Below are 16,288 nucleotides of genomic sequence, written 5' to 3' on the forward strand. Positions count from 1 at the left end.
CAATCAGCATTAAGAGAACAACCTCTCTAATATCTCTAAAAAAAGGTAGGAGTGAATTCCATCTTGCACCCTAGGTCCCCAACTATCTACTCGATCTTACCCTGGAATGGGAAGCTTATTGAGCTGGCACTATTGAGCCAACCCCCACTTATGCAAATCTAAGAATAATCCTGAATAAACAGGAGTTCATAGTTAGCCAGGATTAAGGTTAAGTTATCTAGGTCATCGTTGTAAAATAGTCAGTCTTAAATAGTAAACAACGTTACAAAGTAAGAGTTTTAGGACATAAAATCCAACAGGTCAAATGCAACCTACATCTACTTTCCTAAGTGCCTCTTGAGAATTTGATTAAAAAAATCTTCTTTGACTCTTTTCACGGATGAAAGTTGAATTGTGACCTTGCTCCTTTTACAGGTTCAAGAGCAAACCAGATACCTTCCACGGGTTAGGATCCAACCATTACAATATTTTTTCTAAGATTTAAATCATCCAATAAAACTCTCTAAAAAGAGTAGGTATACATGTTTGAGCTCACACACTTTAATCCTCACAATAGAATAAAAATTTCTCTCAAGAATAAGTTGAAAAGAAGAAAATTGGAATCTTGTAGAGAGAGTAAAAATCGTGGCCTTTTTTACTAATTTTGAGGCTTGTAAAATTTGAAAAGTTGAGATAATTTTAGCTCGAAATTTTAAGTCCCATGTATCATTTACCCTTATAGTTACAAATGACACTCTCTAATTGGTCCAATTTGATGATTAATTCGCCACATCACCATCTTGGGTATTTTTCTGTTACGCCTCTTTTTCTCCGAACTCTTATTTGGGTGATTCAAGAGGCATTAAAATCGTTGTTTCGAGCTCTACGCAATGCACTATTCAAAATAATAAATTTTTTAGTAAAAAGGGTTGTTATAAAAATTAATTAATTTGAAATTAAGGGCTAAAAAGACAACAATGTGTTTTTAAATGTTCAGTTGGATATATATAGAAATTTAAAATTTTGTGATGGACGTTACACGTTTATTGCCTTGAATATGATAATGTGTTCTTGCAAATATGTAAATTGATAGTTAGTTCAACATATGTCTGATAAAGATATGTTGTCAATCATTGAGCTAAATAATTTTATGATAGAAGCAAGTGTACTTAATGTCCACAACTACTGATATCTTAAACCTGGTTTTGAATTATCTTGCGGTTTATGTTTGCTATGCAATGATAATGATATTTTAAATATGGTAAACCAAAGTCTTAGAAATAAGGCTTTTCATATCTATATTCAACATAATCTAAATAAGGAAGTCAAGCAGTTAGATTGGTCTCCCCATCCGTCCCCTCACATGTCTTATGAAAACTCTGGTGACTTGCATGAAGATGATCTAGTATCAAACTAGTCAAATAACTCAAATATTGATATGAATTTGAATTTTCCATCTGATTTAAACAATCTAGATATAGATTCATTATGTTTTCTTCTAATTTGAAATCTCTATATTTATCTAAGAATGATGGGAAAGTGCATAGCTATCCTATATTTAGGTCGGAAACTGATTTGAAAGATGTTTTTTTCCAAGTAAGAATGAGAATTAGTAGTAAGGAGGTGCTAAAGGAAGTTATCAAAAATTTATGACTGGTTCGTATAATGTCAAAATAGTGAAGAATGATAAAGTACAAGTGTGGGCTATTTGCATGGGTGGTTGTAGCTGGAAATTATTGCTGAACCACCTTAGTGTCAGCCGATGAATTTAAGAATGATTATGAAGATTTTAAGACTGTTTGCATCGAGATGCATGAGGATAAATGAGTTGATCTTAATTGTATTTTGAAGCATGTTTTGAGTGAAGGCATGAATTAAGTTATTTTATTTATGTAACACCCCGCACATTTTTTTTATAATAATGTAATTTCAGTAACTTTATTATTTGGAATTTCAGTAATTGTTATTAGTTGGAGGGCATTTTTTGAATTTTGGGCTTCAAGCATAAGTGCGAGAATTTAATTGTTGACGTGAAATTATTTAATTTAAAATTCAATTTGAAAATTAATGGCAGAAATTAATTTTTTTTTAAACGGAAAGGAATTTAATAGTATAAAATGAAATAAGGAAAGAGATTAAATATAATTATACTTATTTTCTTTTTTAGTTATTATTATTATTATTATTATTATTATTATTATTAAACAAAAGAAAACCCTTCCCCTTTCGTGGAAAGCGTGACATCCCCTCCACCCTCGTTGAAAACCTTCCGCCGCTGCCTCCTTCACTGCCCAAGCTTCAGTCATGCCGTTGTGAGTCACCCAGCCTCGTTCGCTACTCGTTGTCCAGCCTCAATCGTCGCTTGCCACCACAGACCTCGCCGTGTAACGCTCCCACATACCCTCCTCTGTCTAGCCGTCTGAGTGTTGCCGCCGCCCTCTTCGAGCTCGAACCAGAGGAGCCGCCGCTCTTCAGTTCGCACCACTCATCCCTTGACTCGCGCGCCACTCATCCGTCTAGCCTTACAGACCCTCACGCCGCCGGTCCGCCGCCGTAGACCGTTACTTCAATGGTTGTATTCGTTTGGTTATCTGATTGTGGATTTTCAATTAAGGTAAGGAATCTTAATAATAGAACTGCCCACAGGCCAGACATTAGATGTATGCTAGCATGATAAACGTATGTTATGGCAGAATGTTAGCATAATAGATTGATAGTGTGATATGATCAAAGTATGTTCTGGTACGAGATCTGAATTATTTAATTATGCACATAGACACTTGAATGCTAGTATGAGATGGTACATGCTTCCATATGGTTGTATTTAATCTGATGATGTTGAAATATACATGTATGTTGTAGAACTATGATGTTGAGGTATACATGTATGTTGTAGAATTATGATGTTGAGGTATACATGTATGTGGTAGAACCATGATGTTGAGGTATATGTGTATGTGGTAGAGCCATGATATTGAGGATAATATGTATGTCCTAGATTCGTAGTGATGATTATGATGTTGAGACTGTGCAAATGTTCTTACTGATTAGTTAGATAGTCATTAGACTTTGTGTTTCCTTCGGGATTCACCAGTTTGTGTCTCTTTCGGGATTCACCAGAGGTAGTGGGCATACTTAACTACAGTAGGATAGGACTCAGTCTCCTTGCTTCATGTGTATATGTACCAGAGGTGGGTATCTAGAGGACATAGATGTCCAGCCTGACCCCAGTAGTGAGGTTACTTACTGAGTATTTTATACTCTTTCTTTCTCTTGTTGTTGTTTCAAGTAAGGGTAGAGATGTACCAGCGATGGACAAGCGGAATTCATGATCGAGCCACTGAGACTAGTTTTTACGCTTTCGCATCATGAGATTTGAAGTTCTTTTTATGTTTCTCTTTAACTTTTAGTTTTGGTGTTTAAAACTTACTTTTAAGAATTGTTTTTCAGACTTATTTATTGACCTTTATGATTTATGGGTACTTTACTATTGTTTTAGTGTTTGAATTTAATGAAAGTCTTTCGAACTTACCTTATTTAATTAAAATTTATTTCGCCATGAACGAGTGTCGTTTTGAGTTCCATGCATGCATGTATTTAGTAACAACCTAACTTAAGTCCTAAGGGGTCAGGTCATTACAGTTTATATGATTTGCTGGACGAACATTGAGCATGATATTATGACTTTGCACGTTTGTGGGACTATGTTTAATGATGTATGTTAGGTTTATGATAGTGATAGTTACCCTACCCATAATTAGAACACCACCAAAGGTGGTGATCTCTTTCTGGATTTCACTAGAGGTTTGTGTTTACTTCGGGATCCACTAGAGATCTGTGTTTCTTTCAAGATTTTACCAGAGATTTGTGTATCCTTCGGGATTCACCAGAGATTTGTGTTTTCTTCGGGATTCATCAGAGGTTTGTGGATACATCTCACTTATAGTAGGGCGGATTCAAATATCCACTAGATGGCCATCCCATCGAAAGTAGAAGTTATGAACGTCCCACTAGAGAGTGGCATTTAGAGGATATAAATGCTTAGCTTGACCTCAAAAATGAGTTACTTATTGAGTATTTTATACTCATTCTTTCTCATATTTATTTTCTAGATAAGGGTAAGAACACGTCAGCAGATGACAAGGGGAATCCATAATCGAGCCACTAGGAACAGTCGTATGCTTCTGCTTATGTTTTTCTTTAGGATTTTATGTTTTAAAATTTCTAGTCTTGATGTTTGAACTCAGAGTTTTGGTATTTGTGCTTTTAGACTTTTTTAAAGAATTTTCTAGTTTTGTTTGATGATTTTAGGGGTACTTTAGTAAATGATTTTCCTTTATTTAGATTTTATAAAGTTAATAATTTATGTTATTTATTTGATTTTACTAAGTCATGAAAAGATATCAATTTGAATTATATGCATGCATATTTTTGGAAACGACCTAGTATAAGTCCTAGGGAGTCGGGTCGTTACAGTAGGTATCATGAGCCCACCAGTTGTGCAACAGCGTTACGTATAGCAGCCATAATAGATTCCACTCTAAGAAGGGAAACATGAGATCACAAGGAGTAGGATCCTCTTCAGGTCAGAAGAGGAAGGCAGGTTAGAGGCCTCCAAAGCCTCCACAAAAGAACCAGAACAAAAACAGAGCTCCATGGCAATGGGGGAAGTAGAGGTCCCCATCTGTAGCTATTAAAGAGGATAAGATAGTTTGTTCAACTTGTGGTAGACGTCATTGGGGACGTTGTCTAGCTGGTACTGGAATTTGTTTTTGGTGTGGCCAGAGAGGGCACATGTCGGAAAAGTGCCTCTAGAGGAATGCATCTAATAATAGGGGCCAACCTACGAGCTCGAATCAAGGTGGTTTGAGCTGTCAGCAGTAGCAGGGTAGAGTATATTCCACCACTCGGTAGAAGGCCGAGAAGTCTAACATTGTTTTGACAGATACACTCCCAATCTTAGGATGCTATACATTGACTTTGTTTGACTTTAGTTCATCTCACTCATTCATATCATCAACATTTGTAACCCATGCCATGTTAGAATTAGATACCTTACAGTATATTCTATAAGTTTCTAATCCATAAGGTGAAATCATGTTAGTTAATGAAAAGATAAAGGCATGTCAGATTGAAATAGCAAATCACACTTTAGATGTGACCTTAATAGTTCTAAACATGCGTGATTTTGATGTGATATTGGGCATGGATTGACTAGCTGCTAATAATGCCAGTATAGACTGCTTCCACAGGGAGGTGATTTTTAACCCTCCTTTGGAAACCAACTTTAAGTTTAAAGGTATTGGAACCATGGTCTTGCCCAAAGTAATTTTAGCTTTGATTAACTCCAAAGAGCACTTCAAATTAATCCAAAGAATAATTAATTTGAAAAATGGTTAAGTTTTAGAGTAGCTTGAAAAATTAATTTGAAACGTTCAAATTAAAATTAAACAGAATAGGAGAATATATACATTTAAATATGATTTAAATATATGAAGATGGTTTTGTGCAAAATTAATTTAATATTTGATATTAAATTAATTAATATTTTTTAAATTAATTTATGAAATTAATTTAAAAAAATCAAATTTTTCAGTTTTAAAATCAAAATGTTGGTTTTAAGATAAAATTGGATAATTGAAAAACATGCACAAAATGGTTTTTCATGGTTTTCCATTATAATCTTCTTCATCATGCTCACACAAAAATCACTTTCTCTTCTTCATTAACTTCAAGCATGAGCTACAAGCCATGCATATTTCTTCTTTTGCATGTTCATATGCAATAATTAAAGAAGAATGAAGTGTTTTTGAGGAATTGCATTCTATAGAAATTTTGCGAGAAAATTTCGGCTGAAGAAGAGTTTTTCGAAGCTGAGTGCTATGAGCTTCTCCTTCTATTTTATGTTGCTTCAAGTTGTTCTTGAGTCCCACAACTCGGTCTAAAGCTCTAAGGGGATAGTGGGGAAGATCTTGAGGTGGTTCACGGTGATCTCTGAAGAAGATTGCTACTGTTTGATCGAGATCTTGAAGAGTTCTACAAAGATATGATCTAAAACCCTCTTATTTAGGTGAGCATGCTTTAGCTTCTGCCAAAATTAGTGAATTCGAATGCTTATGGACCCTTGTTACTTTCGCTGCATGTTATTACACTTTAACATATAGTTACTCTACCGTAATTAGATACCCACTAAAGGTGGTGATTTCCATAAGGATTTCACTATAGGTTTGTGTTTCCTTCGGGATTCACTAGAGGTGGTGATCTCCTTCGGGATTTACCGGAGGCTTGTGTTTCCTTCGGGATTCACCAGAGATGGTGATCTCCTTCGAGACGTCACCAGGGATTTGTGTTTTCTTCGGGATTTACTAGAGGTTTGTGAGTACATCTCACTTACGAAAGGGTGGGTTCAACTATCCACTAGATGGTCATCCCATGGAAAGTAGAGGTTATGAACATCCTATTGGGGTTAATGCCCTAAATCTCGTAGGGTCCTGTAGTTTGTAAACACTTGTATGAACAAACATTTTATGATTTATAATATATGATGATATTTTATTCACTTTAATCTATTTAAAGAGACTAATCATTTCGTGGTTCGATCTTATACAAACTCTTTGTATAGGATACTCCGCTCGCATGTCTCCACATGAATGATCAAGATCATACTATTTATAGCACTTTACAATACTTGTAACATCTACAAAGCAGGTCGTATCTATAGTGTCACAAGGATAAGGTCTCCACATACATGCTTAAGTTACATAAAATAACCACGGATCTTAGTTCATTGAATTAAGTAAATGCTTATAAAATAACACTTATTTTATTAATAACAATATGTTTAAAGAATGTTTACAAACTACGAGACTACCAGGAGATTTAGGACACCAATCTCAACAATTTTAAGTGATAACCTAAATGGTCTGTAGTATATGGATAAGGCTGGATACCTTATCCTAGTGATACTACGAGTATGACCCGCTTTGTAGGTGTTACAAATGTTGTAAAGTGCTTCAAATGATTTGATCCTGGTCATTCATGTATTAGACATGTGAGCGGGGATATTCTATACAAAGGAGTTTGTATAATACCAGTCCATGAAATGTTTTGTCTCGTTATATAATACCGTTCATAATTGAGACTTTCATTTCACTAGGATAACAATAGGTAACATGACCTGAATCCTGAGTAAGTTGTGAACTCTTGTCTATGAGGGCGGTCCTTTAATTTGAATGGGTGAGAGTGGCCAGATCGTCGACTCAACAAGCCTACCATTTTGGGGATTTGTTTGATTGGGGAACTGGGAACTCAGCTACACAAGATGGAATTCACTCCTTCCCCAAAGCAGGGGTAAGTAGATAAATTGCTCCCTTAAGGGCTGACTCCGAGTCTTGAACAATATGGTGTCACACCCTCTCTTGGTCCTGCCACACCCTCTCTTGGTCCGAGAGGGGTTTGGTCATAGTGGGACTATGATCTATTGTTCATTAGAGGGATCAGTGGTACTTGAGAAGTTAGATGTAACTACAGGGGGAAAAGGTAAATTGGCCCAGTTGTACTTACGAGCGATTTGTGAAGGGTCATCGTACTGTTGATTGGTTATATCTAATGGATACATAAATATATCTGTAGTGTGAAGAGTGCAGCTGTCAGTCTTTAATAGAGTGCTCGACAGTTAACGGATGGTGGATAATGTGATTAAAGAGTTTAGTTAGTTATTCACGTACCGTTGGAGCTTCAAGCTACAGGTTCATAAGATCTCATTGGTAACTCAATGGATTCAAGTTGAGAATTAGTTTTTGGGTTAATTTGAAATTTTCAAATTAGTTAGAGGGAATTTGATTATATATGATATAATTAAATTAATTCAATTATATATGAATAAGTGATATAATGTATTTGATACAACATTGTTATGTTTAGAGGAACTATTATTTGAATATGATTCATATATAATTTCTATAAATTAGATTCATAGTCATTAAATTTAATATAAATATGATTTATATTAAATTCCATGAAATAAAGAAAAAGAACTATAGTTTATATATTGTATATGATGCAATATTAAAACTGTAGATTATATAGATATAATATGATAAGTGAGTTATCATATTTATTTATATTTATTAATTATTTGATAATTAAAAATCTTTTTCACAATATCCACCCTTAATGGGCAGTTGCACGATTTTATGGTAATTTTTGGATAAAATGAAATTTGATTTCAAAATCTCACACGTCTCATATTATTAGTAATCGAGCTACTACACGATAACATCGAAAGACTATACGATAGCTTTCTTATCTACATGATTGAGTATTAGTCTATGCGATAGACCTTCATCTTCTACACTATCGTGTTATCGTTTACTCGATCGTCTCCTTATCCACTCTAAATCTTTTCTCAAACTAAAATAAGCCAAAGTCCACCACTTCTAAATTCTCACATCGAGAATACCAAGGTAATCTAATGGTAGTGTCCAGATTTGTTCGAGGATCGAGTTACTGCTCGTTGCGTTCGTGTTTAATCGAAAGATATACTTGAAGAAAGGTTCTTCAAAGGTATAGTTTCTTGATCTTTTGTTTTTATTTCAAGAAGCATGTTGTAATTTAAGTTATGCGCATAATCTGTTCTGTTTGACTGTAAATGTATGAGTTCTTTAACAATGGAGTTTGGACGATCTGCTTTTGCTCAAAGGTCCTCTGTATTTAGAGTTCCTTTATGTCCCATTAGAGGGTGGTATCTAGAGAACATAGATGCTTAGCCTGACTCCAATAGTGAGGTTACTTACGGAGTATTTTATATTCATTCTTTCTCATGTTTATTTTTCAGGTAAGGGCAAGAATATGCCAACGAATGACAAGTGGAATTCGTGATCGAGCCACTGGAACCAATCATATGTTTCCACTCTGGTATTTGTGCTTTTAGACCTTTTAAAATATCTTTCTAGTTTTCTTTTATGGTTTTACGTGTACCCTGGTAAATGAATTTCCGTTATTTAGATTTAAAGTTAATTATTTTATGCTATTTATCTGATTTTACTAAGTCATAAAAAGATTTTAATTTGAATTGTATGCATGCATGTCTATGGTAAAGGTCTAGTATAAGTCCTAGGGAGTCAAGTCGTTACAACATCTATTGTAGAGAGAACATTTTCTGCTATGCATATTGTAAAGACTCGATTGCGAAGCGATTGGGAGATTGATAGATGAATGATTGTCTTATAGCTTATATTGAAAATGATTTATTTGATAAGTTAGATACTGAAGTTATCATTGATTGATTTCAAAATCTGATAACTCGTAGAGGGTAATTGTAATTTCTTTTTTACATTCATTTATAGATTTCTTTCTTTCTTCATATAGTACCTCTATATAAGATTTCTGGCTCCTCTACTACACACAAATTCAAAATTAGCCGACTTGCATTTTACACACCCATTTTTTGGGGTCTTTTTCTTTCCAGATTTTATTCAATCATCTTCCATTAGATAGGGGTCAGGTTTGTTTGGCATCTATGCCCCTACCCTCTCACCATTTTTCTAGAAAAAAGGATAAATTGAATCTCCACTTCTTTCCTAATAATATATTTTTGTTGATAATCGAAAAGATGGAGAGATATTACAATCTTCATAAAACACATGAGTTATTTCTCTAGTTGTTTATTAGTTTTGAGATAAAATTTGATATTAATCTAATTTTGTATCAGAAACGATAAAGACAAAACAGACATTCAAACCAAAAAAAGGTTGATCCAACAAAGACAATGACACATTATATGTAGAATTGAATATTTAAGAACATATGATGAGTGTTTTTTTAGGCATAGTGGTCGTTAAATAAATATGTATTTGAATCTCAATTGCAAAACTAATAAACGAATCAAATTAAATGTACTTTTCAAGATTTTTTACGTAACATTTTTTTAAACCAAACAATATTATTATTTGACTTCTACTAACATCTATCACATGCATTCATATAAAATTGATGTCAAATATTGATGAAATAGCCTTATGCAAAGTTCACCAACTAAAACTAGTATTTAAATATGATTTTTTTTTCGTTAAAAAAATGTAAATATAATCACTTTTTGGCCATAAACTCCAATTTATTCCAGGACTTTTCTTTCTACCTGTATGAAATCTAACTTATACATGTCTTACACCTTATATATGTATTCCTTTTCTTTTGTTTGCTTTTGTCAACCATATACATCAAGATAAAATTCTAAACATCATACAGATGGGAGTTAGAGTATTCAAATAATCCGAATAACTTGAACTATCCAACCCAAAATGTAAAAATTGGATTGAGGTAGTTTTGTTCTTGGGTTAGATTGGGTTAAATTTTTTCTATTGTTGATGGGTTGGGTGGTAGATTGGTTAAAAAAATTTGGGTTGACCCAACCCAACCCAAATTTTATGTATGTTAATGAAATATATGTAAATATATATATATTTCTTTGTTTAAAGTTTGATTACTTTGTATTGATTAATTTGTGAATTTTAAATATAGTTTTTTAAAATTGTTATGTTATTTATCTTTGTTTAGAGTTTGTAATAAATATTATAGATACTTGGTATTTAACATTTGAATTTTATAAGATTTTAATTATTCGTCTTGCGTTGTATATAAATTTACATATTTTTAATTAAAAAAAAGTTATAACCCGACAACTCAATCCCGAATTATTGGGTTTGGTTGGATTGAAAACTTTATTAGGATTCTTTGGATTATCATCCCAATCAACCTGAATTTTCAGGTTGATCCAAAAAAATATCCTCAATCTAATTCATGTACATCTTTAATGGAAATTTTCCGCGAAATTAATTTGTATTCATATGTAAATAACTTTATTCTAAGGGGAAAAAAAGCAGGAAAATGAAATATACACAAATCTATATTACAAAAGTAAACAAGAATTTCATTCATGATTTTCCTTTTAAAAAGGATAATATAAAATATTTGCTCTACTTTTTTCTTGTTTTCATCCTCAAGCAATTTTCCTCAACTGCCATGAAATTGGATAACCTTTCATCCAAATGCTTGACATCCATAAACTTCTGGCTAATATCAAGTTGTTTTTAAAATTTATGACGTAATTATAAATATCTGAAATTAAAATTAAAGTTGAAAATATGGTCAATCTCAAATAATATTACGTGTCTTTTGCCGAAGAAGTTGGCACAAAAGGAAGGGAGAGGAATATCACGTGTCTTTTGTCAAAAATAGTACCCTCAACTTTTCATCTTTCAAAACTAGCACATTTCTTGAAAAGTCGGTAAATTAATTTTTCTCAGGGATCTCGAACGAGATTGACCACCAGATTCAGTTATAAAAATTTACTTTTTCTAACTTATCTACATCTCGAATATTTGGTGTTTTGGTAATTTTTCCAAATATTAGATAATCTATCCAAATCCTATACCAAATCTTATATATTCTCAAATTTTTCAAATTCGGTTATCTTTACCGAATATTATATTCAATTCTTATGTAATTTTAGGTCAATTTCTGTTTACATGATTATATGAATTTCTAAATTTTCAAATGAATTTACCCATTAGATTTTATGATTGCATTTTGATTTTTAAATTTTGGGATAAATTACATTTTGTGGAAAAAAAGGTAAGATATGGAAAATATATAAAATCTCGGTGTTAATTTTTTTGAGATTCATATCGATATTTTATATATTTTCCATATTTTACCTTTTTTTGAAAATTTATTTTTTCCAAAAATTTAAAAATCAAAATAGACCCATCTAAAAAAATTCATTTGGATAACTGGTAAATTGATATGGAAATTAGAAATTTGGCTATATATTTAAAAATTACGTAAGATTTTGATATAATATTTGGTAAATATAATCGAATTTGGAGAAAAATTGAAATTATATAAGATTTGGTATAAGATTTAGGAAGATCAATCATATTTTGGAAAAATTACTAGAATCTCGATGTAATCTGAGATGTACCAAGAAAGGCCTAAAAGGGCCAAAACAATCGATAGGTTAGAAAAAACTAATTTTTTAAACTAAATTTCGGTGGTCGATCTAAGGATCAAGAAAAGTTATTTGAACGAGTTTTCAAAAAGAGAGCTAGTTTTATAAGGTGAAAACTCAAGAATATTATTTCGGACAATTTTTCGAAGAGAGACAACCTTGGAAGAAAGAAACTTTTATTATGAACGTAGACACTTTTGAGAGAATACTTTTTCACTCTCTCAAGACACACTTACTCACTTTTCACTCTTATAGGCAGAGATCCTTGGAGCCCAAGAAAAATGATCTCTCTAGATTATTCTTGGATTCTAAATATCTAGATTTTTTTTTATTTATTCTTATCTAGAGGAGCTCCATAATTCTTTAACCTAAAGAAAGCCTAGTATATTTGTAGACTTTTCTTTGAGATATTTATTTACATACTTCTACATAATTCTAGAGAAATCTAATTTCCATATTTATGTCATATGGTAGATACTTCAAGAATCTTCTAGAATAGTAGTGCTATCTTCTACTTCAACACTCCCTTCAACGCTAACCATTCTAGCTCTTTCCAACATCTCGAATTATTGTTGGAATTTTGCATGCTTAGATGCTCTTAGCCTTCTGACACTATGTCCCAATGTTGATGTCTGCTAAATGTGTCCACTTCTTCTTCTATGGCCTTTCTCCATTGGATATTCTGTGACGCATCTTCATATGTTATTGGTTCCTGAAATATTGCTAACACCGCATTCACGTACTTAGAATTCGATTTTTTTAGTCTTGTTGATCTAGGTAATTGTGGCTCTTGATTATATACACTATTTTGCCAAGAATTTTGTGTCCTTAATTGCTCTTCTTCGTCTTCGTCATTTTCTTCTTCTCCTCTTATTGGAGCCTATTGCACTTCACTTATCTCTTCTATTGATTTTTCTTTGAAATATTTCTCATCTTTAGGTGTCTTTTCTTATTCGAGCTCCCACCATGATGATGCTTCACTAAATATCACATTCCTTGATGTATAGCATCATCCACTGCTAGGATCAACGCATCTCCACCATTTTTTTTTTGTTGTCATATCCAACAAAAATGCTTCTTATGCTTTCTTATAAAACTTCTTTCTCAAATGATTTGGTACAAACACATAACACACACAACTAAAGACTCGAAAGTGACCAACTGTTGGCTTGATATTCAACAACCTTTCATAAGGTAACTTGAACCCAAGCCTTTGTTGGGGAAGTCTGTTAACCTCATGGGCTGCTGTTCTCATGCATTCAGCCCAAAAACTTTCTGGCCTATTATTTGCATGTAACATGCTGCAAAAGACTTCTACAAGATGTCTATTTTTTTTTCTACCACTATATTTTGTTTTGAAGTGTTTGGACACGTCAACTGATGATGTATCTTATACTTTTGCAAGAATTGAGAGAATTTATTAGATGTATATTCTCCATCATTATCTGTTTGTGGGCATTGAATTCTCTTTCCTAATTCACCTTCAACTTGTTCTTTGAATTCTTTAAACTTTATAATTGTTTCAAACTTATCCTTCATAAAGAAAACCCAAACATACCTGGAGAAGTCATAAAAAAAAGTCACTATGTAGCACATATCACTGATTAAAGATTGCTTGACAGGACCAAATACGTCTGGCTGCATCAACTCCAATGGTTGCTTTACTCTGAATTTGGACTTCTTGAATGGCAGTTGATTGACAACCAACTCAAACCATGTCTCTTTTTTATATCAAGTCGAGGAAGCCTCTTAAGCATAGACTTGTTTATCATTGCCTTCAATTTGCTGTTGCTAATATGACCAAGTCTTGCATGCCAAAAATCTGTTGTTTCATTCTTTCGTGTTTTATTCACGTAGGTGATCTCTGTTGACATGATGTAGACTGAGTCCATTCTTCATCCTTCCATCAATGGCGTATCATTGACTTTGAGATTATGGTACACCTTAACATTATCAGGCCCAAATATGACAAAGTTGCCTACTGATGTCAATTGAGATACTGACACCAAATTCTTCTTCATTTCAGGCACATAAAACACGTTCTCTAAGTCCACTTGAATGGAATTAGAACAAGGTATTATCAGAGTTTTGCCAACATGGGTTGTTGGAAACTTTGAGTTGTTTGCAGTTACAATAACTCAGCTTCCTTTGTACTCATATGTGTTTTGTAGCTTCCTCTTATCTCCTGTCGTGTGGTTAAAGCAACTTGGATTGACAATCCAAACATTTTCATAATTTACCTCTTCTACGTTGAGAGCCAACAATTGCTTCTCCACCACATTGGATGTGGACTGGTGGTTGGGATCTATTGTTTCAAAGCATACCTCTGCATCCTATTCTTCTTCACTAATGCTCTCAGCGTGGGAAGTGACTGTATTGTTTTCTGTTGCCTTTTTCTTTCGACGACAATCTTTGTCATAGTGGCCTATCTTTCCACAGTTATAACATTCACCCTTTTGTTTATGCTCATTATTTTAATTAGTATTACTAGCTCCCCCTACTTGACAGTGTTTTGCAGTTTCTTCATCTTCTTTTGATCTTACTTTCTTTTGATATTTTAATTGACCTTTTTCTTTGGCCACCAAAGAGCGCTTTTTTGTTGTTGCTCTTTATCGTGACCTTCAATATTTTCTTAGCGAATGATTCTTGACTAGCAAGCATATTTTCTAGGTCCACTAGAGAATGTTGGACTACACCAACCTTGAATAGCAACAATAAAGCTTCTATATTCAGGTTTAAGTCCATAATAATAATTCTTCTCATCCTTGATTTTGAAATAGTGGATATAATTCAGATATTTTACGACATAGAATTTTTATCTTGGTGGAGTATTGTTTGATAGTCATCTCCCTTTGAGAACCTGACAAGAGCTCGTTCTCTAGAAGTTGCAATCTCGCATCATTTTTCTTTGAGAAAATTGAGGCAAACGTCTCATGCTACCTTTGGTGTCTCCATTGTATTGATGTGTCCTAACATTTCTTCATCAAATATAGTTTTAATTGCAAACATGGCGTTACCTACCTTGATATTCCATTTCTTCAAAGCAGTAACATTCTCAAATGAACTGACTTCAGTGTCTCCCACAACATCCTATAAGTCTTGGCCTTGGAGATACGACTTCATGCATGTGGATCATGTTTTGTAGTTTTGAGTGTTGAGCTTCTTGATTCCTCCAACAACTTGAAGGTCTCCCATCATCTTATAGTGATGAATGCGCTCCACGAGTAGTTGTGTCCCAGACAATAAGCTTCACAATCCCAGACTGTACTCGATCTTCAAAAGCTCCACCACAGCAGGCTATGCTAGCTTGGCTCTAATACCATTTGTTGAAGAAATTGGTACAAAAAGAAGAGATACAATCTTGGAAGAAAGAAACCTTTATTATGAATGTACAAGGTTGGACACTTTTGAGAGAATACTTTTTCACTCTCTCAAGACACACTTACTCACTTTTCAATATAGGATTCTCTCTAACTCTCTTGCTTTTCTTTCTTCCCCTTTTGCTTACTTGCTTTACAAATGAGAGCACAACTATTATTTATAGACATGAGATCCTTGGAGGTCAAATAAAAGGATCTCTCTAGATTATTTTTTGATTCTAAATATCTAGATATTTCTTGGTTTATTCTTATCTAGAAGAATTCTCTAAAATTCTTTAACCTAAAGAAAGCCTAGGATATTTATACTTTTCTTTGAGATATTTATTTACATACTTCAATGTAATTCTAGAGAAATCTAATTTACATATTTATGTCATATGGTAGATACTTCAAGAACCTTCTAGAATAGTTAATATTGTCTTCTACTTTAACATCTTCAATGTGGTCATGTTAATTGGATTTTGCCAAATTGGGTCATATGGTATATTCTAGCCCTAATTTAAATAAGTCAAAAGAACTCATATAGTGACAAATTGACTTGAAGCCTAAGCTCAAAGGGGTTTCGACCAAGATCAATAAAACTCAATTCAATAAATGAGACCTAAAGTCAACTAAGTCTAAGGCCACTATCCACGAGGGCTCTATAAAATATATGAACTAGCTTTCATTCATTTAGCGGGTAACATAAATTGATAACCATAGTCTTTTAAAGATTTTTTAAAAAATATATATTTTCTACAATTTCAACTTTAAGAACACATACGTGCTATATTTTAGTGAAGTCCACTTCTAATAAAGAAAATCCAAACATCTAGTATTAGAGATCGTACCAAATATATAGAAATCAACATAAACTTAATTAAGTTCAATCCACGAACTAAAGTTCAATAAAATCCAATATGTGTTAAATAATCTTCAA

At 33.2% G+C, this 16,288-nt stretch overlaps 1 protein-coding gene across 2 annotated transcripts; it reads left to right on the forward strand.

Annotated features, from left to right (window-relative positions):
• Window positions 1-2,201: 2,201 nt before the first annotated feature.
• Window positions 2,202-15,717, forward strand: LOC120082175. Of its 2 annotated transcripts, XM_039037428.1 has the most exons (4): window positions 2,202-2,593; window positions 8,467-8,544; window positions 8,816-8,895; window positions 13,612-15,514. In XM_039037428.1, the coding sequence occupies exons 1-4, from the start codon at window positions 2,549-2,551 to the stop codon at window positions 13,787-13,789; spliced, it is 381 nt and encodes a 126-aa protein (XP_038893356.1). In that variant the 5' UTR covers window positions 2,202-2,548; the 3' UTR covers window positions 13,790-15,514. The 2 variants fall into 2 exon arrangements, 1 of the variants encoding a protein (XP_038893356.1); XR_005483084.1 differs by lacking the exons at window positions 2,202-2,593; window positions 8,467-8,544; window positions 8,816-8,895 and adding an exon at window positions 10,544-12,766 and having other exon boundaries at window positions 13,612-15,717.
• The last annotated feature ends 571 nt before the right edge of the window (window positions 15,718-16,288 follow it).

Source organism: Benincasa hispida, chromosome 7 (genome assembly GCF_009727055.1).
Source record: "Benincasa hispida cultivar B227 chromosome 7, ASM972705v1, whole genome shotgun sequence".
NCBI lineage: Eukaryota > Viridiplantae > Streptophyta > Magnoliopsida > Cucurbitales > Cucurbitaceae > Benincasa > Benincasa hispida.

What these genes read in the sequence shown, in the direction of transcription:
- LOC120082175 (XM_039037428.1), top strand. Translation starts at nt 2,549, where the DNA reads ATGGTTGTATTCGTTTGGTTATCTGATTGTGGATTTTCAATTAAG. An exon ending in ATTGTGGATTTTCAATTAAG is followed by an intron (nt 2,594 to 8,466) that starts GTAAGGAATCTT and finishes GGTAGTGTCCAG; the next exon opens with ATTTGTTCGAGGATCGAGTT. An exon ending in AATCATATGTTTCCACTCTG is followed by an intron (nt 8,896 to 13,611) that starts GTATTTGTGCTT and finishes ATTGCTTGACAG; the next exon opens with GACCAAATACGTCTGGCTGC.